This window comes from Trichomycterus rosablanca, chromosome 5, assembly GCF_030014385.1.
Source record: "Trichomycterus rosablanca isolate fTriRos1 chromosome 5, fTriRos1.hap1, whole genome shotgun sequence".
Classification (NCBI taxonomy): Eukaryota; Metazoa; Chordata; class Actinopteri; order Siluriformes; family Trichomycteridae; genus Trichomycterus; species Trichomycterus rosablanca.
The window spans coordinates 48,436,813-48,460,761 of NC_085992.1; the positions used below are offsets into that span (position 1 = coordinate 48,436,813).

A 23,949-nucleotide genomic window follows, 5' to 3' on the forward strand; every position below is an offset into this window, starting at 1 on the left:
GCTTTACGTTACATCTTGTAAACCACAGTGGGACCAGATTGTCACCCTTTTTAGTATATTTTGCTTTGTGATGCATTGTTTGTGTTGCCTGGACAAAATGTCGAGCATCCAGACAGAAAACTCCACAGTGAGTGGGTGGGTGTGTGGGTGGAGTAGGATAATTAGCCAGCGGTCAGGGTTCATAGGGCAAACCTCTGAAGGCTTGGAGTGTTTGGAAGGGAACTGTGAGGATTCGTGTCCGGACAGGCCCACCAGTAAGAATCTCAAACACTGAGAACGCTATTAAATCCACCAGCTTATTACCCATCAATAACAAACCGCCGGCACAGTAACGTTTACTGCAGGAACATGAATGAAGTCAACGCTTTTTTTCTCCTCCTCTGACGTCTTCGCACGCCGAATGTCAGAAACCTCGCCGGCCTTTTAAAATATCGTTAGATACGGTGATCTGGCAGGTTCAGATTAGATGGATTGCCAGACGTCTAGCACCTGCCAAAAAGCTAAAAGCGGAAGGAAAACTCAACAGTGCCTGGAAAATTAATCATAGCCAGTCAGCTCGGTACTACATGACAAAAATACCAACAATACAAGCTCAGATGTGTTGAAGGAAAGCTTAGTGTGCATCGCCGAGGGGGTCACGAGGGACTAACTATGTGCTTTCTCCACACGTGTATTTACACAGCTACGGTAACAGCGGTCCAAACACTGTTCCAGGAACTCAACATCAGGACAAAACACCAACAACACCATCATACCACCTCGTATATACATATATAAACTGATCAGCCATAACATAAAAACCACCTCCTTGTTTCTACACTCACTGTCCATTTTATCAGCTCCACTTACCATATAGAAGCACTTTGTAGTTCTACAATTACTGACTGTAGTCCATCTGTTTCTCTGCATGCTTTGTTAGCCCCCTTTCATGCTGTTCTTCAATGGTCAGGACCCCCACAGGACCACCACAGAGCAGGTATTATTTAGGTGGTGGATCATTCTCAGCACTGCAGTGACACTGACATGGTGGTGGTGTGTTAGTGTGTGTTGTGCTGGCATGAGTGGATCAGACACAGCAGCACTGATGAAGGTCTAGAAGATGACCGACTCAAACAGCAGCAATAGATGAGCGATCGTCTCGGACTTTACATCTACAAGGTGGACCAACTAGGTAGGAGTGTCTAATAGAGTGGACAGTGAGTGGACACTGTATTTAAAAACCATGTCAGTGTCACTGCAGTGCTGAGAATGATCCACCACCTAAATAATACCTGCTCTGTGGTGGTCCTGTGGGGGTCCTGACCATTGAAGAACAGGGTGAAAGCAGGCTAAAAAAAGCATGCAGAGAAACAGATGGACTACAGTCAGTAATTGTAGAACTACAAAGTGCTTCTATATGGTAAGTGGAGCTGATAAAATGGACAGTGAGTGTAGAAACAAGGAGGTGGTTTTAATGTTATGGCTGATCGGTGTATACTTGAATACTTGAGAAGTCTACAGATGAACATCTGACGTCAACTAGAAACTCATGGACGATTGTAAAAAGTTTCGTTTTCTATTTTAATCTGCTGCTGCGTTTTCCTGCGTTGAAAATCCATTCACATGTTTAATGTTTAAAATGTTATCTGTCCGTGAGATCCTGCGCAGCTTTAACCCGAGTGGGTTCGAAGTGCCAACAAACTCAAAACAACAACATCGAGGAGAAAACGGATGAAGGTGTTTTAATCCTCCAACTGGATGTTCTGACCCTGGTGGTCCTCATGGTTCTTTATCAGTCTCCATCGATCTTTACTTTCTTTCTCTTACACTTTCTGACAGCTGACATATTTAGAAAACTCTGAGTATTAGAGAATTAGAGATGAGAGTTTCAGAAAAATACAGAAATGAACAGCAGACAGCACTTCAATATCAATCCAATTGTAAAAGACTTGGAACAGTAAAGAAAATAAAGACAGCAAACATTGTCTCTGTATATACAGTACACACACTCATTCTACATTTAAAACCACCTCCTTGTTTCTACACTCACTATCCATTTTATCAGCTCCACTTACCATATAGAAGCACTTTGTAGTTCTACAATTACTGACTGTAGTCCATCTGTTTCTCTGCATGCTCTGTTAGCCCCCTTTCACCCTGTTCTTCAATGGTCAGGACCCCCACAGGACCACCACAGAGCAGGTATTATTTAGGTGGTGGATCATTCTCAGCACTGCAGTGACACTGTCATGGTGGTGGTGTGTTAGTGTGTGTTGTGCTGGTATGAGTGGATCAGACACAGCAGTGTTGCTGAAGTGTTTAAACACCTCACTCTCACTGCTGGACTGAGAATCGTCCACCAACCAAAAATATCCAACCAACAGCGCCCCATGGGCAGCGTCCTGTGACCACTGATGAAGGTCTAGAAGATGACCGACTCAAACAGCAGCAATAGATGAGCGATCGTCTCTGACTTTACATCTACAAGGTGGACCAACTAGGTAGGAGTGTCTAATAGAGTGGACAGTGAGTGGACACGGTATTTAAAAACTCCATCAGCGCTGCTGTGTCTGATCCACTTATACCAGCACAACACACACTAACACACCAGCACCATGTCAGTGTCACTGCAGTGCTGAGAATCATCAACCACCCAAATTATACCTGCTCTGTGGTGGTCCTGTGGGGGTCCTGACCATGGAAGAACAGCATGAAAGGGGGCTAACAAAGTATGTAGAGAAACAGATGGACTACAGTCAGTAACTGTAGAACTACAAAGTTCTTCTATATAGTAAGCGGAGCTGATAATAATAATGGACAGTGAGTGTAGGTGGTTTTATTGTTATGGCTGATCAGTGTATAGATCTTCACCAACCCACAGCCCCGACATCCACCCCTTTCCAGAACCCTTTACCTCTGTCGTCTCCACATTTTGTGGAACTGATGAAGCTTTAAGAGATTCATGTTTCATGTAACAATAAAGAACATAAAGAACATATACAGTATTATAAAATCACATTGGTGAAAAGAACAAATGTGACAGCATTCCTGGTAGAAAGTGCTGAGAGAATAAAGCAAAGAGACACCAGATGAATGCGCTGGTGTGGGAGAGAGCAGGAGGGCAAGATCCGAGATGATCCGAGATGATCCGTGACGCTCCGAGATAACAGACCGACTGCTTGACAAGTTCACAGTGCTGAGAATCAAGAAAGACTTGCAGTCACAAGGCAGGTGTGTGTATGTGTGTATGTATGAGGTGTGTGTGTGTGTGTGTGTGTGTGTGTGTTTACGGGTTTATTTATTTATTTTTTTGCATTTATTAACAAAATGCTTAGTGTCTCTCTGAAAACCTACTGATCTCTCTACATAGAAGCATTTTACATAATCTTACTCTCCCGAGAAGAGGGCGTGTCTAAATTCTTAGCTCCCTTAAAATGCTCCTACTGAGGCGCCTTAATTCTGAGTGATAATCTGACTGAATAACGAGGGATCGCTCGACGCTTCCTCAGCACTGAAGACAATCCCAGCATTCAGTGCGGCGTGACTTTTCTCACAAAAAATGACAAACATGGTGGATGAATGTGGAGCAACCAACAGAGTTCTTTTTAAATGTAAATAAATTCTCATTGATGTTTAATTTGTATAAAGGTGCACAAATGTCGTTTATTTATAAATTCGGGCTCGTCAGGGACAGTTTAACTGTTTTCGGTACACAGGGGGAGACGTTAGCTGGCGTGCTAGCGGGTTGTGCTGCCTCAGCCTATTGGTTTGAATGGCCTGAGGCTAACTGTGTTAGCTTAGTAAGCTAAAACTGCAGTGACGTAATTGCAGTAATCGCTATCTAATTAATGCGTCTAAATAATCTGTCTTATAAGTTTGATGTCTTATTAGAATCCTCTCTACCGAGGCAGCTGATCAGGTAGGAAGTAGGCAGCAAGGCAGCCTTACTAAGCTAACACAGTTAGCCTCAGACCATTCAAACCGATGGGCTGAAGCGGCACAACCCGCCAGCTAACGTCTCCCTCCGTGTACAGAAAACAGTTAAACTGTCCCTGACGAGCCTGAATTTACAAATAAATGACACTTGTGCACCTTTATACACATTAAACATCAATGAGAATTTATTTACATTTGAAAAGAACTCTGTTGGTTGCTCCACATTCGTCCTCTATGTTTGTCATTTTTTGTGAGAAAAGTCGTGCCGCACTGAATGCTGGGATTGCCTTCAGCGCTGAGGAAGCGTCAGATTATCACTCAGAATTAAGGCGCCTCAGTAGGAGCATTTTAAGGGATCTAACAATTTAGACACGCCCTGTTCTCGGGAGTCTAGGATGATGTAATATGCATCTGTGTAGAGAGATCACTAGGTTTTCGGACAGACCCCTGGACTGTGCATCACACCTCAGGTGAGCTCAGGTCTAGAGAGGTTGGCGGAGCTGCATTTGTGGCTGCTTGGACAGGGAATAGAACCCAGGACCTTTTTTTTATTCACACTTTTGTATTTTAGACTCACCCGAGGAGTCACGACTTCCTGTTTAACACAGATGCCAACACTCACCAAACTGGGGGTAAGTGCACTAATAAAATAAAGCGTAGCTGCACTGACCTTTAGAAATCAGACAATGGATATAAAAAGCTACCTGCCCTAAAAATGAGCAGTAATAATAATGACGTTTTAATTACCTACACACCACGAGGAGGAAGGTAAGACAAACCAGTTTCTCCAGGGATCTTGGCATGTTTACATCACTCTTATCAATAATTGTAAAAATGAATCATGGTTGGACCCTCCAGATGGACAACAATTAAAAACACAAAATCAAATCCATTCATATATTTAATCAGGGCAGTTGTAGCCTAGTGGTTAAGGTAAAGGACTAGTAATCAAATTGTCGCTGGTTCAAGCCCCAGCACTGCCACGTTGCCACTGTTGGGCCCTTGAGCAAGGGCCTTAACCCTCAATTGCTTAGACTATATACTGTCACAGTACTGTAAGTCACTTTGGATAAAAGAGTCCGCTAAATGCTGAGATTGTAAATGTAATCAATGCATATTATCAGCACAGAAGCTTTAGCCGTGGTCATCCTGGACCCCTGATTTAAAACACTACTGAATACCTGAGGGGTCAGCTGAACAGAGAATCCACAAGAGTGGACAGCACTTCAGTATTGAGGAGCGCTCTCAGATTTTTCATAGAGCACTGTACAAAAGTCCTAAATCAAGGTACAGATAATATTGATCCACGTGGGCTTTTTAAAAACAATTATTATGCCTTTTTTGTTTTATTTTATTATCCGGGAACGGAACACTTTTAAACCACACACTAACAACTGACTTATAAAATCACTGAACAAGTAAACTGAACAAAAACAATAAATATTTATATTTTATATTAATTATTACTGCACTATTGTTTTTTTGCAATACCCCACTGCTACCTCACTGCTGTAAACAATGTCTATTGTCCTTTTTAATAATTATAGTTTAGTCTTTATTCTTTATATTTAAGATTCTTAGGCATACATACGTGTACATGTGTGTATTGTGTACAGTGGGGTCAAAAAGTATTTAGTCAGCCACTGATTGTGCAGGTTCTCCTACTTAGAAAGATGAGAGAGGTCTGTAATTTTCATCATAGCTACACTTCAACTATGAGAGACAAAATGAGAAAAAAAAATCCAGGAAATCACATTGTAGGATTTTTAAAGAATTTATTTGTAAATTATGGTGGAAAATAAGTATTTGGTCAATAACAAAAGTTCAACTCAATACTTTGTAGCATAACCTTTGTTGGCAATGACAGAGGTCAAACGTTTCCTGTAAGTCTTCACCAGGTTTGCACACACTGTAGCTGGTATTTTGGCCCATTCCTCCATGCAGATCTCCTCTAGAGCAGTGATGTTTTGGGGCTGTCACTGGGCAACACGGATTCCACAAATTTTCTATGGGGTTGAGGTCTGGAGACTGGTTAGGCCAATCCAGGACCTTGAAATGCTTTTTACGGAGCCACTCCTTCGTTGCCCGAGCGGTGTGTTTGGGATCATTGTCATGCTGGAAGACCCAGCCACGTTCCATCTTCAATGCTCTCACTGATGGAAGGAGGTTTTGGCTTAAAATCTCACGATACATGGCCCCGTTCATTCTTCCCTTAACACGGATCAGTCGTCCTGTCCCCTTTGCAGAAAAACAGCCCCAAAGCATGATGTTTCCACCCCCATGCTTCACAGTAGGTATGGTGTTCTTGGGATGCAACTCAGCCTCCAAACACGACGAGTTGAGTTTTTACCAAAAAGTTCCATTTTGGTTTCATCTGACCACATGATATTCTCCCAATCCTCTTCTGGATCATCCATATGCTCTCTGACAAACTTCAGACGGGCCTGAACATGTACTGGCTTAAGCAGGGGGACACGCCTGGCACTGCAGGATTTGAGTCCCTCTCGGCGTAGTGTGTTACTGATGGTAGCCTTGGTACTTTGGTCCCAGCTCTCTGCAGGTCATTCATCAGGTCCCTCTGTGTAGTTCTGGGATTTTTGCTCACCGTTCTCATGATCATTTTGACCCCACGGTATGAGATCTTGACCCCAAGGGAGATTATAAATGGTCTTGTATGTCTTCCATTTTCTTACAATTGCTCCCACAGTTGATTTATTCACACCAACCTGCTTGCCTATTGTAGATTCACTCTTCCCAGCCTGGTGCAGGTCTACAATTTTCTTCCTGGTGTCCTTCGACAGCTCTTTGGTCTTGGCCATGGTTGAGTTTGGAGTCTGACTGTTTGAGGCTGTGGACAGGTGTCTTTTATACAGATAACGAGGTCAAACCGGTGCCATTAATACAGGTAACGAGTGGAGGACAGAAAAGCTTCTTAAAGAAGAAGTTACAGGTCTGTGAGAGCCAGAAATCTTGCTTGTTTGTTATTGACCAAATACTTATTTTCCACCATAATTTACAAATAAATTCTTTAAAAATCCTACAATGTGATTTCCTGGATTTTTTTTTCTCATTTTGTCTCTCATAGTTGAAGTGTAGCTATGATGAAAATTACAGACCTCTCTCATCTTTCTAAGTAGGAGAACCTGCACAATCAGTGGCTGACTAAATACTTTTTGGCCCCACTGTATATGTATATAATTTTTGCTTCTATTTTTACTTATTGTATGTGTAAGCACTGTTAGATTGCTGCTCAATTTCATTGTACACTGTGCAATGACAATAAAGCCATCTTATCTTATCTTATTTTAGAACTAAATTTCTTTATGGAAGTGTTTAGAATGAGATTTAAGCAGGTATTATTGTTAATCATCTTTTTTAAGGACACCATTAATTAGCACTAACTGTTTATTTCCTTTATATAAAAACAATTAAAACAACATGATGGTGTGGTGATTAACCAGCAGTGATTTGGGGCCCTGCAGGGCTCTAATTAAATTAGGTGGAGGAAACTGTGAGCCTGTGTGTGTTTGTGTATTAGTGTATGTGTATATAAATATATGTGTAACTGTATGTGTGTGTAGAGTGTGTTTGTGTGTCTGTGTGTGTTTAGATGGGTGTGTTTGTGTGTATGTGTGTTAGTGTGTTTGTATGTACTGTATTTGTGTATGTATATGTGTGTATAATTGTGTTTATATATACTGTATGTGTGTATATAAACACAATTATACACACATATACATACACAAATACAGTACAGTACATACAAACACACTAGCACACATACACACAAACACACCAATCTAAACACACACAGACACACAAATATATATATGTGTGTGTGTGTAGGAATGTAAGTATATGATTATATGTGTGTGTGTATGTGTGTGATTGTGTGAGTGTGTGTCTATGTATATTTGTGTGTGTGGGAATGTAAGTATATGATTATGTATGTGTGTATGTGTGTGTGTGTGTGTGTGTGTGTGTGTGTCTGTGGGTCTATGTATATGTGTTGTGTGTACAAGTGTGTGTGTGTATGTCTGTGTGTATATGGGTCTATGTACAGTATGTGTGTGTAGGAATGTAAGTATATGATTATGTCTCTGAGTGTGTGGGTTTGTGTGTGAGTCTATATATATATGTGTGTGTATGTGTGTGTGTGTGTGTGATTGTGTATGTATGTGTGTGTGTGTGTACAAGTGTGTGTGTCTGTGGGTCTATGTATATGTGTTGTGTGTGTGTGTATGTGGGTCTATGTACAGTATATGTGTGTGTGTGTAGGAATGTAAGTATATGATTATGTCTGTGTGTGTGGGGGGGGGGGTTTGTGTGTACAATTGTGTGTGTGTATCTGTGGGTATACATATACAGTGTATCACAAAAGTGAGTACACCCCTCACATTTCTGCAAATATTTTATTATATCTTTTCATGGGACAACACTATAGACATGAAACTTGGATATAACTTAGAGTAGTCAGTGTACAGCTTGTATAGCAGTGTAGATTTACTGTCTTCTGAAAATAACTCAACACACAGCCATTAATGTCTAAATAGCTGGCAACATAAGTGAGTACACCCCACAGTGAACATGTCCAAATTGTGCCCAAAGTGTCAATATTTTGTGTGACCACCATTATTATCCAGCACTGCCTTAACCCTCCTGGGCATGGAATTCACCAGAGCTGCACTGGTTGCTACTGGAATCCTCTTCCACTCCTCCATGATGACATCACGGAGCTGGTGGATGTTAGACACCTTGAACTCCTCCACCTTCCACTTGAGGATGCGCCACAGGTGCTCAATTGGGTTTAGTCCATCACCTTTACCTTCAGCTTCCTCAGCAAGGCAGTTGTCATCTTGGAGGTTGTGTTTGGGGTCGTTATCCTGTTGGAAAACAGTTTTCGAAGGGAGGGGATCATGCTCTGTTTCAGAATGTCACAGTACATGTTGGAATTCATGTTTCCCTCAATGAACCGCAGCTCCCCAGTGCCAGCAACACTCATGCAGCTCAAGACCATGATGCTACCACCACCATGCTTGACTGTAGGCAAGATACAGTTGTCTTGGTACTTCTCACCAGGGCGCCGCCACACATGCTGGACACCATCTGAGCCAAACAAGTTTATCTTGGTCTCGTCAGACCACAGGGCATTCCAGTAATCCATGTTCTTGGACTGCTTGTCTTCAGCAAACTGTTTGCTGGCTTTCTTGTGCGTCAGCTTCCTTCTGGGATGACGACCATGCAGACCGAGTTGATGCAGTGTGCGACGTATGGTCTGAGCACTGACAGGCTGACCTCCCACGTCTTCAACCTCTGCAGCAATGCTGGCAGCACTCATGTGTCTATTTTTTAAAGCCAACCTCTGGATATGACGCCGAACACGTGGACTCGACTTCTTTGGTCGACCCTGGCGAAGCCTGTTCCGAGTGGAGCCTGTCCTGGAAAACCGCTGTATGACCTTGGCCACCATGCTGTAGCTCAGTTTCAGGGTGTTAGCAATCTTCTTATAGCCCAGGCCATCTTTGTGGAGAGCAACAATTCTATTTCTCACATCCTCAGAGAGTTCTTTGCCATGAGGTGCCATGTTGAATATCCAGTGGCCAGTACGAGAGAATTGTACCCAAAACACCAAATTTAACAGCCCTGCTCCCCATTTACACCTGGGACCTTGACACATGACACCAGGGAGGGACAACGACACATTTGGGCACAATTTGGACATGTTCACTGTGGGGTGTACTCACTTATGTTGCCAGCTATTTAGACATTAATGGCTGTGTGTTGAGTTATTTTCAGAAGACAGTAAATCTACACTGCTATACAAGTTGTACACTGACTACTCTAAGTTATATCCAAGTTTTATTTCTATAGTGTTGTCCCATGAAAAGATATAATAAAATATTTGCAGAAATGTGAGGGGTGTACTCACTTTTGTGATACACTGTACATAGACCCACACATATACATAGATCCACAGACATACACACACTTGTACACACAAACACACACATATCTGTACCTCCAGATTTGGTACAGTGGTAGCCTAGTGAGTAGAGCGTTGGGCTATCAAATGAAAGATTTAAAGTTCGAATCCCAGTTCGGCCATGCAGCCACTGTTGGGCCCTTGAGCAAGGCTGACCCTGCGCTCTGACCCCAGCTTCCAAACAAGCTGGGATATTGTGTGTATGTGTGTGATTGTGTGTGTATGTGAGAGTGTGTGTGTGTGTGTATTGGACAGAGAGACAGAGATGAAGAAAGTGCACGTGGTGCCACAGCAGACTTCTCTAAGAGCCTGTGTAGAGAAAGAGAGGCGACATGCTTCACATCATTCCAGCCGCGCCCATCCTCACGCCAGGGTGGACCATAGGAAGAAGAATTTGGGAGGTGTCCACTATCGTTTGGAGGAACAGGCCATGCATGTGCTGCTGGGGGTGCAGACGGGCAAAGAGAGGAATCGCCCAGTGACCGTGGATATCGCTCACCCTCTGAAGGTGCCCCCACTGGTGGCCGGTCCATCGGAGCAAAGAAGGGGGGGCGAGGGTCCCAGATAAGGGGGTTTACATAGTCCTGCTGCTCCTCTTTAAAGGTCAGAGGGGGAAAAGGAACGGGGTACAAGGGGAGGGGGGTTAGATGCACATAACACACACACAGGACAATCGTCAGATCACACACCTTTAACAAATCCACATTCCTGCAGGGGAGAAGAACGACGTTACACACTGAAGAGGATTAGACGTGTGTGAGTGGGTTTAAAAAGTCACATTCCTGTGTTTGAATAGAGGTTGAGTACGAGCGCACAGACCCCCTTCTGCCCCCATCCCCAAAAAAACAGAGCAGTCTCAGTGTCAGGGCACGCCGGCGGTCCCGATCCGTCCCTCTCTACATGAGCACCGCTGTCACGGTTTAGATTTTCTTTAGTCCTGGTGACTGATGCATCAACATCCTGCCTCACATACTTCTCTTTTCAACAGATCGTTTCCACACGTCAACAATATGACCAAAAGTATGTGGACACGTGACTGTGAGCTTGTTAGACTGTGGAGGCCCTAAATCCAGACCCCTGATAATAACAGTGTTTTTCTGTTCTGTGAAAGGATCCTACAACATTTTTTTCATTTTGCTGCACGGTTTCCTCCCACTGTACAAAACATGCAGTCAGGCTATAACTGGAGCTAGAAAAATTACCCTAAGTGTGTGTGTGTGTGTGTGTGTGTGTGTGTGTGTGTGCGCCCTGTGATGGACTGGTAAGCTGTCTGGAGTGTTTTTTACCTTTTACCCAATTAATCTGATCCACAGTGACACTGACCAAGATAAACTAGTGGTAAAAACAGAGAATTAATGAATGAAAGAATGAGTGAATAAATAAATGAATAAATGAAAGAATAAATAAAGTAATAAATAGATAAATGAATAAAATAATGAATTAATAAATAAATAATTAATAAATAAATGAATAAATAAATAAATAAGTGAGAAAATAACTGAATTAATTAATTAATTAATTAATTAATACATAATAAATAAAATAATGAATTAATAAAATAATAAATAGATAAATTATTAAAATAATGAATGAATTAATAAATGAACAAAATAATGAATAAGTAATTAATAAATGAATAAATAAAAAATAAAAAATGAATAAATAAATAAATAAGTAATAAATAAATGACAGAATTAATGAATGAATTCATAAATAAATTAATGAATTACTAAATAAATGAATGAACTAATGAATTAATAAAGGAATGAATATAAGAATAAATAAAGTATAGAAAAACTAAAGAATGTATAAATAAATAAATGGATGAAATATTTTCAAAAAATATTTAAATAAATAAATAAATAATTGAATGAATGAATGAATTAATTAAATAAATAATGAATTAATACATTAATACATAAATAAATGAATGAATTAATTAATAAATTATTAAATAATTGAATAAATGAATAAATGAATGAATGGTTTTCCTGTTTTTCGGATGATACACACACATAAAAATAGATGAACTCAAGATAAACTTAAAAACTTGATATGTTTTTAAATGAATTCCAGACCTCGTCCACATTAATACTGACCTGTGGGAAAAGCTGTTACTGTGATATGAGCTACATGCTGCCTCAGCAAGTTTTATTCTGTTGTCAAATATATAAAAAATAAAATATAAAACAGGTCCCACAGTGCAAATGCGAAGTAAAAACGACAACAAGTGCTAATGACACCGCTGGCAGTGTAATAATACAACAAACACTTTAATATTGTGGAACATTATGTAGTAGGTGGTTTGGGACACAGCCAGACCGCCGAGTCTGGACAGACGATGATAGAACAGTTGATATCAGAAGCATAAATCAGAGGAAAACAGACTAAAAGTATTTAGACTATCTTTATTTACTTAGTAATTTACTAATACTAACTATCTATATAAAGAAGTATAACCAGGTCAGGGTTGTGGTGGTGAAGGAGCCACTCAAAACACTGATTGCACAGTAAGAATACGATATGGACAGGATGCCAATTTATGGTTTTTAGATAACAGTTCTTTCTGGAGATGGAGGAGAAACATATCGTCAGTGTCGCATGTCAAACTTTCGAACAGACGCAGCGATCGCAGAGAACAGACGCAGTTTTCTTGTCATGTTGATGCACAGACAGTGACAGACTACGCAGGGATGACATTTAATTTAATATTATTTTATTTTTAGTGAGAACACGTCTGATTTGTGGTAAAAACTGTGTGAGAAGGAATCTGATTTGTGTCTGATTAGTGATCAGCTACTCTGTAAAGCACACAGTACTGTCATGACATTTTTATTTATTCAGTGTGGAGTTTGCATGTTCTCCCCGCGTCTGTGTGGGTTTTAAAATCACCTTCTTGTTTCTACACTCACTGTCCATTTTATCAGCTCCACTTACCATATAGAAGCACTTTGTAGTTCTACAATTACTGACTGTAGTCCATCTGTTTCTATGCATGCTTTGTAGCCAGCCAACAGCCAACAGCGCCCCGTGGGCAGCGTCCTGTGACCACTGATGAAGGTCTAGAAGATGACCGACTCAAACAGCAGCAATAGATGAGCGATCGTCTCTGACTTTACATCTACAAGGTGGACCAACTAGGTAGGAGTGTCTAATAGAGTGGACAGTGAGTGGACACGGTGTTTAAAAACTCCAGCAGCGCTGCTGTGTCTGATCCACTCATACCAGCACAACACACACTAACATACCACCACCATGTCAGTGTCACTGCAGTGCTAAGAATGATCCACCACCTAAATAATACCTGCTCTGTGGTGGTCCTGTGGGGGTCCTGACCATTGAAGAACAGCATGAAAGGGGGCTAACAAAGTATATAGAGAAACAGATGGACTACAGTCAGTAAAGTGGAGCTGATAAAATGGACAGTGAGTGTAGAAACAAGGAGGTGGTTTTAATGTTATGGCTGATCAGTGTAGTGTTTCTACTCTGGGTTTGATGGGGTAAATGACGAGGGCGAGTGGATCGTGGAGTATTTAAACGACGCAGCCGTGCCCGGGTTAATTACTGTATACGATGACGAGTAAATCTGCTGCTGTTATCCCTTCAGCTTTATTCTCTTTCAAGTTATTAATCGCACAAAGGAACAGCCAGCACGTGGCTAAAAATACCAACCGCCTCGCCGTGTTAAACGCCGCCCGAGAGTCTTTGTTGATTTTAAACCGAACGCGTGTTAATCTGAAGCCAGACGAGCGACTGCACACGTGAAATAGCGTTCTGATAATAGAAACCCCGGCGCTGGTTGACACGCCGCCATCTGTTAACAAGATCATATACAAAAGAGCAGAAAGTGAAGCACTGGTACTCAGACAGGCGTATAATACGCTCCTCACGGCAGGTGAGCAGATCTTCATTTACCCTACAGCAAATAATGATCTGATTACAATCATTTGATCCACTCGCGGTGAAGCTGTGCCTGCTGCCGTCTCCCCGTTAAACGGATTAGCGCCTTAATGAGTTTATTTGCATTTGTTTCATGAAGATTCCCATCTGCCCGACGTCGGCGGTAGAACGTCGGCGGCGCGGCACCTGTGGGCTCGCAGCACAAAAACCCAGAGCCGGAAAGGTTAATGCTAATGTGGTTTTAATTGAAATTCAGTTTAAAAGCCAGATTCCCGTGACTGACTGAGCAAAGGTGTTTGGTATTGCTCAGTTCAGCACAAACGAACAACACTCGGTCGTAATGGTGCTTTAATAAGCACTTCTGTACGAGCGTCTGAGCTGAGCTGGTCATTTTTACACTAAAGTTCACAAAATCGACTGATGCTTCTGAAACAAGTCATTAATTGTTGTTGTTTTTCTGTTAAAGCACATTTAGAGAACTATAGACACATACAGTAAGGACAACCATACATAGATGACAGATTTGAACTTCTGCACCTTTCACTGATAACAGTCTGGATGGTCCGTTTTCACTATAAGAATTTGAAATGTGAACTTTTGTCCATTGTCTTTCTGTCCAGATGACCATGTTGTAAGATTACCTGTGAGGTCAGGCATTGATGGTTTGACATTCACACCAAATTTATCAAATCATATATATTTGTTAATATATAATATATTTATATTACTATTATTATTGTTGTTGTTATTTATTATATATTTTCTTTTAGATTAATCTACCTACCTAACTACCTACCTATCTATCTATCAATATATATATCTACACTATATTGCCAAAAGTATTCGCTCGTCTGCCTTCACACGCATATGAACTTGAGTGACTCCCATTCTCAATCCATAGAGTTTAATATGATGTCGACCACCCTTTGCAGCTATAACAGCTTCAACTCTACTCGGAAGGCTTTCCACAAGGTTTAGGAGTGTGTTTATGGGGATTTGTTTTTTACCATTCGCCCAGAAGCACAAACACTGATGTCAAACACTGATGTTGGACGAGAAGGCCTGGCTCACAGTCTCCGCTCTAATTCATCCCAAAGGTGTTCTATCGGGTTGAGGTCAGTGTGCAGGCCAGTCAAGTTCTTCCACACCAGACTCGCTCATCCACGTCTTTATGGAGCTTGTGCTTTGTGCACTGGTGCGCAGTCATGTTGGAACAGGAAGGGGCCATCCCCAAACTGTTCCCACAAAGTTGGGAGCATAAAATTGTCCAAAATCTCTTGGTATGCTGAAGCATTAAGAGTTCCTTTTACTGGAACTAAGGGGCCGAGCCCAACTCCTGAAAAACACCCCCACACCATAATCCCCCTCCACCACACTTTACACTCGGCACAATACAGTTAGACAGGTACCGTTCTCCTGGCAACCGCCAAACCCAAACTCGTCCATCGGATTGTCATACGGAGAAGCGTGATTCATCACTCCAGAGAACACGTCTTCACTGCTCTAGAGGGACTTTGTAGCCTAGCGGTTAAGGTGCTGGACTAGTAATCAGAAGGTCACTGGTTCAAGCCCCACCACTGCCAGGTTGCTGCTGTTGGGCCCTTGAGCAAGGCCCTTAACTCTCAATTGCTTAGATTGTATACTGTCACAGTACTGTAAGTCGCTTTGGATAAAAGCATCTGCTAAATGACAAAAATGTTAAAGTATTGTCCAGTAAAGCTGCTCGACCATGGAAACCCATTCCATGAAGCTCTACACTCTGTTCTTGAGCTGATCTGAAGGCCACATGAAGTTGGAGGTCTGTAGCGATCGACTGCAGAAAGTTGGTGACCTCTGCGCACTATGTGCCTCAGCATCTGCTGACCCGCTCTGTCATTTTACGTGGCTAACACTTGGTGGCTGAGTTGCTGTCATTCCCAATCGCTTCCACTTTGTTATAACAGCACTGACAGTCGACTGTGGAATATTTAGTAGTGAGAAAATTTCACGACTGGACTTGTTGTACAGGTGGCATCCTGTCACGGTACCACGCTGGAATTCACTGAGCTCCTGAGAGCGACCCATTCTTTCACTAATGTGTGTAGAAGCAGTCTGCATGCCGAGGTGCTTGGTTTTATACACCTGTGGCCATGGAAGTGATTGGAACACCTGAATTCAATGATTTGGATGGGTGCGTGAATACTTTTGGCAATATAGTGTATCTGTCTATCCATATATTTATACACCAAAAACTTAGGTGTACTTTAAAAGGAAATGTCGGGTTTATAGCGTGTGCACGTTTATGTTCTGTACAATTAAGAATTCGTCAGCTGCTGCTTAAGAAGCTTGTTGGGTCACATATTGAAATGAAGCGGAGTGATTTACTAGCAGACAAGCGTAATCAGCTGTGAAACATCTAACATGTACGATGTGTAATTAATACCACGTTCACTCACGTCCATCTGTCTGTGTAATGACAGACCGGCTCACACACGTGTGTGATCACAGAGGAACCGTCCCATAGTGCACCGGTGCTAACGGAAATATGAGCCTCAGACACATTAATGATGAAGCGGGTGAATAAATGCAGAACAAATGTGTGCACCAGTGAAACAGCTCTGATGTTTATTTAAAGCTGCTGGAACATACACTGCACACAGCTGAGCAAGCTTTACATTCTCGTGATGTAGAGCTGGAGGGAGGATGTGCTTTAAAATCGGCACCTTAAAGATTAAAAGACTAAGGAAAAGCAAGCATAGTGACTTCTTCCTTGCATAACAGCCTGTAAGCTCATCGTGTAAAGCTTGCTTGACTGTAAACAGAAGATTCTCATGTATGGAAGACTTGTTTTCAGTGCTTCTTGGGTTACATGTGACAGCAGGACTCATTTTCAACAGTACATTGAGTTCGATTGCCAGAATGACATTTCTCTTTTTTTACTTTTTTATTTCTGCATTTTCTCCCTTATTCTTCTAATTTAGCACAGCGATCATGTCCGAGCAGGGTGATTTGCCCATCTGTACAAAATTATTTTTGCTTCAGATGGAAAAATGTAATGCTGTTATAAATCCTAAGCTCTTTTTATCATAACAATAATTATAAATCATCATAACTGCTGTCAGGAGAGCAGTTAATTCTCTTTTCCTATTTTGTTTAAGCGTTTTCTTCCCTTTTCTCTCAATTGTATCATAGCCAGTTAGTCTTCCGCTGCTGAAGACCCCGATCACGTCCAAGGCAGGTATATTTGCCTGACATGCTCCCTCAGATACATGCGCAGTCCACTATCCACTTTTTTATTCACCCGTACTTCAGTGGATGCGCTTGTGAGGTCAGTCTCGCGCATGGAGAGTCATGCACTGATCTCCACGTTCCTCCACTTCTGTACAGGCACCTCAGGCTAACCAGGGTTCATACACAGCTCTATATAAACCCGCCTCATGCAGGTAAAAAGAAGTGGTCACTACAGGTCAGAGGGGGCATGTGTTAGTCACCTGAATGTGAGTCCTGTGCAGAAATGCTGCCGGGTTCTCTGGGCCTGAGGTCATCACAGGTTATCTTACAACATGGGCACAAATTCTTACAGACACACTTTAAAATGTTGTGAAAAGCAGTTCCGGAGTCAAGTAGTAGTAGAGTAATATCTGGAATGTGGGGGTAAACAATATGGTATGTTTAAATAGCTCATGGTTATGTGTCCGCATACTTTTGGTCATTTAGTGTGTGTGTGTGTGTGTGTGTGTGTGCAAAGTTGGGGCCAACAATATGGGATGTTTAAATAGCTCATGTTTATGTGTCCACATGTGTCCATATAGTGTGTGTGTGTGTGCAGAATAGAATTGTGTTCCTGTTGTGAATAAAAAGTCATATTGAACCCTTCAATGTTGAATTAAAACATAGCTTGAGATCCAGACCTTCTTATGATCAGTGCCTGACCTTACAAACGCTCTTATTTTGGCTCTCAAATGGGCACAAATTCCTACAGACACACTTCAAAATGTTGTGAAGGCTTTCCAGAATAGAGTAGGCTGTAATATTTGCAAGGTGGGGGTCAACAATATGTGATGTGCCACAATATGCCACATATTTTGGCAATATATTGTGTGTGTGTGTGTGTGTGTGTGTGTGTGTGTGTGTACAGAATATAATTGTCTCTGTTGTGGGTAAAAAGCCAAACCTAACCATTAAATGTTGAATTAAAACACAGATTAAGATCCAGACCTTCTTATTATTAGTGCCTGACCTTACAAATGCTCTTTTTTGGCTCTCAAATGAGCACAAATTCCTACAGACACACTTCAAAATGTTGTGGAATGCCATTCCTGAATAGAGTAGTAGTAGAGTACTCCATCATCTGCAACGTGGGGGGAAAACAATATGGGGTGTCCAAATAGCTCATGGTTATGTGTCCACATACTTTTGGCCATATAGTGTGTGTGTGAGTGTGTGTGTGTACAGAATAGAACTGTGTCTCTGTTGTGGGTAAAAATGTTGAATTAAAACACAGATTAAAGACAGACCTTCTTATTATCTGGGCCTGACCTTACAAATGCTCTTTTTAGGCACAAATTCCTACAGACACACTTCAAAATGTTGTGGAAAGCCGTTCCAGAATAGAGCATGCTTTATTTGCAAGGTGGGGGGAAACAATATGGGATGTCCAAATAGCTCATGGTTATGTGTCCACATACGTTTGGCCATATAGAGTGTGTGTGTGTGTGTGTGTGTGTGTGTGTGTGTGTGTATAGAATAGAATTGTGTCCCTGTTGTGGGAAAAAAGCCAAACTAAACCATTAAATGTTAATTAAAACACAGATTGAGATCCAGACCTTCTTATTATCACTGCCTACCCTTACAAATGCTCTTTTTTTGGCTCTCAAATAGGCACAAATTCCTACAGACACACTTCAAAATGTTGTGGAAAGTCATTCCAAAATACAGCAGACTGTAATATCTGCAACACAGGAGCAAAATTTGGGGTGTCCAAATAGCTCATGGTTTTGTGTCCACATACTTTTGGCCATATAGTGTGTGTGTGTGTGAACAGAATAAAATTGTGTCCCTGTGTCATACTGAACCCTTTAATGTTGTATTAAATAGATTTAGATCCAGACCTTCTTATTATCAGTGCCTGACCTTACAAACGCTCTTATTTTGGCTCTCAAATGGGCACAAATTCCTACAGACACACTTCAAAATGATGTGGAAAGCCGTGTGTGTGTCTGTGTGTGTGTACAGAATATAATTGTGTCCCTGTTGTGGGTAAAAAGCCATACTGAACCCTTTAATGTTGAATTTAAACACAGAAAAAGATCCAGACCTTCTTATTATCACTGCCTGACCTTACAAATGCTATTTTTAGGCACAAATTCCTACAGGCACACTTTAAAATCCTGTGACAAGCCTTCCGAAAAGCAGTTATGGCTACAAACGGAAGGTCACCTCTATAATCATGTTTTTTTTTGCTCTAAACCAGGACTGTAAGTGAGATCTTATTCCTCCACATTCCTGACGGGTTTTGTTTTCTCTCTCCTGCCACCTTTTAATTACCCCCTCTCCCACTTCACTCTGAGGACACCGGTTTCACTCCCTAAATCTCCCAGCATTCTCCTCTCAGGCTGCACACACTGCTTTTTAAGCGGAGCTTATCTGTTTCCCGTTCAGAGCGCTCACAATAGACTGGCTCTGAGTGACTTATCTAAGGACAGTAATTAAGATGGTATCTCTTAACGCTTCCCTGAAGAGCTTTAGACATGATTGCTTCTCCGTTTTGCTGAATAAGCTCTTTTATATATCGGACACGGCAGAAACATGGCACGATCATCAGCAGGCCGAGACTCACCGCCTCGTTGAACACGCCCGCCTGATGTGAAGAAAACGTCTCAATGGAGCCGCTAGGGCTAAAATTAAAGTCTGTATTTCTTTACATCACATTCATTTTTTTATTCGTTGTCTATTTTACCGTTGCATTACCATATTCCTAGTCAGGGTTGCGGTGGATCAGATTCACCGGGCGAAAGGTAAAAAACACCCTGGGCAGGTTTCCAGTTCATCACAGGGCAAACACACACACACACACACACACACACACACACACACAGGGCGATATTAGTACATCCAATGAACCTGACTGCAAGGCTTTGGATTGTGGGAGGAAACCGGAGCTCTGGAGAAAACCCTCGTGGACAGGGGGAGAGCATGCAAACTCCACACTCAGCCTGGGAATCGAACCCAGGACCTTCCTGCTGTGAGACGACAGTGCTACCCACCGAGCCATAACAACCAATTTTGTAATAATTTTTGATAAATTCTACATCCGGATCGGGGTCACGGTGGGGTGCATGGCAGGAACCCACCTTGCACAGGGTGCCAATTCACTGCAGGCCATCAGACACTAAACACTAAGAAAGAAAACACTAAACACTCAGGGCACCCACACTAGCAAAGGAGGAACACTTCATTAAAAACAGCTGTACCAGGTGCCCAGGTTGGGCATCGAGAAATTCCACTAGCACACCAGTACTGCTAGAGATTCTGAACACCCCGGTTTGAATCTCGACTGATTCTAGGCTTACCCTAGAATTTAGATTTTTATATCTTATTTTTACATTACATTACTTTCATTTCTTAATTTTTTCCTGTATTACATTGACATGTCATTGTGTGATGCTTGTGATAATTGTAAACTGCTGCTGTAACTGCAATTTCCCTTCGGGGATCAGTAGAATAATCAATCAATCAATCACCTAATAAAAAGGGCGGGGTCTTTAATGCTGTGTAAGGACCCTGGTTAGTGTCCTGAGGTGCCTGTATAGAACTGGAGGAACTCGGAGATCAGGTTTTGACTCTCCATGCGCAAGACCATCCTAGTACAGGCACATAAAAGGGGTCAGTGGACTGTACATGCGTCGGAGGAAGCATGTGTCAGAAAAAATATACCCTCCTCAGGTGCACTTGGAGTCCCCAGCAGTAGAAGAATAAAAATTGGAAGAAAATGCTTAAACAAAATAGGAAAAAAGCTGGTAAAATAAATAATAAACAGAGAAGTACCTGCTCACCTGTCAGAAATTGTGATGATTTATAATTATTGTTATGATAAACAGCGCATAGCATTTCAACATTATATTTTCTACAACTGGGCAAATCACCATGACTGACATATTTTCCTCTTCCTGCCATCTGTACTCCATATGTGTGTGTGTGTGTGTGTGTGTGTGTGTGTGTGTGTGTGTGAGGGACTAAATCATTTTGAAGGACGCGTGTACAGAGTATTGATCAGAAACTGGATGTGGGTACCTTGGTTGCAGGTCTTTCCTGTGAATCCCGGGTGGCACGTGCACTTGTTGGGTCCGACGCATTCTCCGTGTTTGCATCCATGCTGACATACGGCTGCACAGGGACGACAGGAGCGTCAGTAAGATCCAGCAAATAGCAAACAAATTTAGTTCAAACATTCAGCAATAACAAAAATGTCAAATTAAATGGTCTTATAGGGTTATTTTTGCACTACCAGAGCTTTAAAATGCAGTGTTGTCCTCCCAAACAACACTGTTTGGAAGAAGCTTATAAAAATGAACCAATGACCTTAATGTGTCTGTATCAAGCACCTTAGCATTATTTCCCAGAGTGCATTTATTTATTTACTATTTATTATATTTTTGCTGTATTTTCTGGATCGTCTTAGGTCATGCCACTACATTGATTGCTGACGTTAATGTTGTTCAGTCCTCTTATTATACAGACACACTAATGTTAGCAAGGATAAGACGATATTTTTAAAGCTCTGACATTAAAACACATTTTCAGATAATAAACACAGTCGAACCAGACTGCTGCCCTGACACACAAGGTCTGTCTGAAAACCTACTGATCTCTCTACATAGACGCATTTTACATCATCCTACACTCCCGAGAAGAGGGCGTGTCTAAATCCTTAGATCCCTTAAAATGCTCCTATAACGAGGGAGCGTCCGATGCTTCCTCAGCGCTGAAGGCAATCCCAGCATTCAGTGCGGCGCGACCTTTCTCACAAACAATGACAAACACAACGGACAAATGCAAAGCAACCAACAGAGTTCTTTTCAAATGTAAATAAATTCTCTTTGAGGTGTAATTTGTATAAAGGTGCACAAGTGTCGTTTATTTGTAAATTCAGGCTCGCCAGGGACAGTTAAACTGTTTTCGGTACACGGAGGGAGACGTAAGCTGGCATTTTAGCCCATCGGTTTGAATCTGTGTGATCTCTGTGTAAGTAGTGCATCTAAATAATCTGCCTTGTGAGTTTGATGTCTTATTAGAATCCTTTCTACTGATCAGGTAGGTAGTAGGCAGCAAGGCAGCTCACTAGGTTTTCAGACAAACCCATCATGTAATGGTGTACATTTGGTCGTCTCCCTCAGTGTTTGGTTTTTAAATGCATTTATTTAATGAAAAATTCACATTGAATGATGGTGGGTTCTAAAATTTTGAGAAAAACAAACAATAATTGTGCAATCTGGTGGTATAGTACAAGAAAAAAAAAAAGCATGATTAATATAATACTACTTAGACAACATTTTAAAACCGTTCTGAAATTTACTGAACAGCTTTTAAAATTTGGATCGAATTCCTGTTTTTAAAAGCATTTCTGAAGGGCCAAATAAACAATAACTAATGTGAGCTTTGTACCATTTTACTGAACTAATAACCTTGTAAGGTTGCCGGTTTAAGCCCCTGCTGCCCCTGAGCAAAACCTGGGTCCTGGGTTAGATTTCCAGGTGGAGTGGTCTGGTACCTTTCTGTGTGGAGTTTGCATGTTCTCCCCGTGTCTGCGTGGGTTTCCTTCGGGAGCTCCGGCTTCCCACAAACCAAAAACATGCAGTCGGGTTAATTGTAGATACAAAATTGTCCATTCTAACATCAACTTTGAGGATAAAATGTTCACTTGCTGCCTAATATATCCCCCCCACTAACAGGTGCCGTGATGAAGAGATAATCAGTGTTATTCACTTCACCTGTCAGTGGTCATAATGTTATGAAAGTATGTGGAAAGCTGAGTATGTTTTGAAGGACATTGCAATCTAAAACTATGGGCATTGAATGTGGAACTATTTTAGAGTCTGTTTGTGGTCATTTGTGCTCATTCATTTAAAGGATCATTTGTATGGTCAGGCACTGATTCTGAATTGATTTGCATTCACCGTCCCAATTCATTTCAAAGGTATCCAGTGGGGTTAAGGTCAGAGCACTGGAGTTCCACCTCATTAACGCCGTCAAACGATGTCTTTACTGACTGACTGACCTTGCTTTGTGCACAGGGGTGCAGAGTCATGCTGGAACAGAAGAGAGACTTGGATAATTGTTGCCACAAAGTGTATATATATGTGTGTGTGTGTGTGTGTGTGTGTGTGTGTGTGTGTGTGTGTGTGTGTGTGTGTGTGTGTTCTACACTTACTGTTCATTTTATCAGCTCCACTTACCATATAGAAGCACTTTCCATCTGTTTCTCTACATACTTTTTAACCTGCTTTCACCCTGGTCTTCAATGGTCAGGACCCCCACAGGATCACCGCAGAGCAGGTATTATTTAGGTGGTGGATCATTCTCAGCACTGCAGTGACACTGACATGGTGGTGGTGTGTTAGTGTGTGTTGTGCTGGTATGAGTGGATCAGACACAGCAGCGCTGCTGGAGTTTTTAAATACCGTGTCCACTCACTGTCCACTCTATTAGACACTCCTACCTAGTTTGTCCACCTTGTAGATGTAAAGTCAGAGACGATCGCTCATCTATTGCTGCTGTTTGAGTCGGTCATCTTCTAGACCTTCATCAGTGGTCACAGGACACTGCTCATGGGGCGGCGTTGGCTGGATATTTTTGGTTGGTGGACTATTCTCAGTCCAGCAGGGACAGTGAGGTGTTTTTAAAATTCCAGCAGCGCTGCTGTGTCTGATCTACTCATACCAGCACAACACACACTAACACACCACCACCATGTCATTGCAGTGCTGAGAATGATCCACCATTCAAATAATACCTGCTCTGTGGGGGTCCTGACCATTGATGAACAGGATGAAAGGGGGCTAAAAATCTATGTAGAGAAAGAGATGGACTACAGTCAGTAATTGTAAAACTACAAAGTGCTTCTATATGGTAAGTGGAGCTGATAAAATGGACAATGTGTGTAGAAACAAGGA

At 41.7% G+C, this 23,949-nt stretch overlaps 1 protein-coding gene across 1 annotated transcript in view; it reads right to left on the reverse strand.

Annotated features, from left to right (window-relative positions):
* Positions 1-23,949, reverse strand: part of npnta (nephronectin a) — a 122,314-nt gene that overhangs the window by 42,000 nt on the left and 56,365 nt on the right. Inside the window, exon 3 of the mRNA XM_062995300.1 lies at positions 21,071-21,163. Coding sequence (XP_062851370.1) covers positions 21,071-21,163 — 93 coding nt within the window. The remainder of the gene's footprint in view (positions 1-21,070; positions 21,164-23,949) is intronic.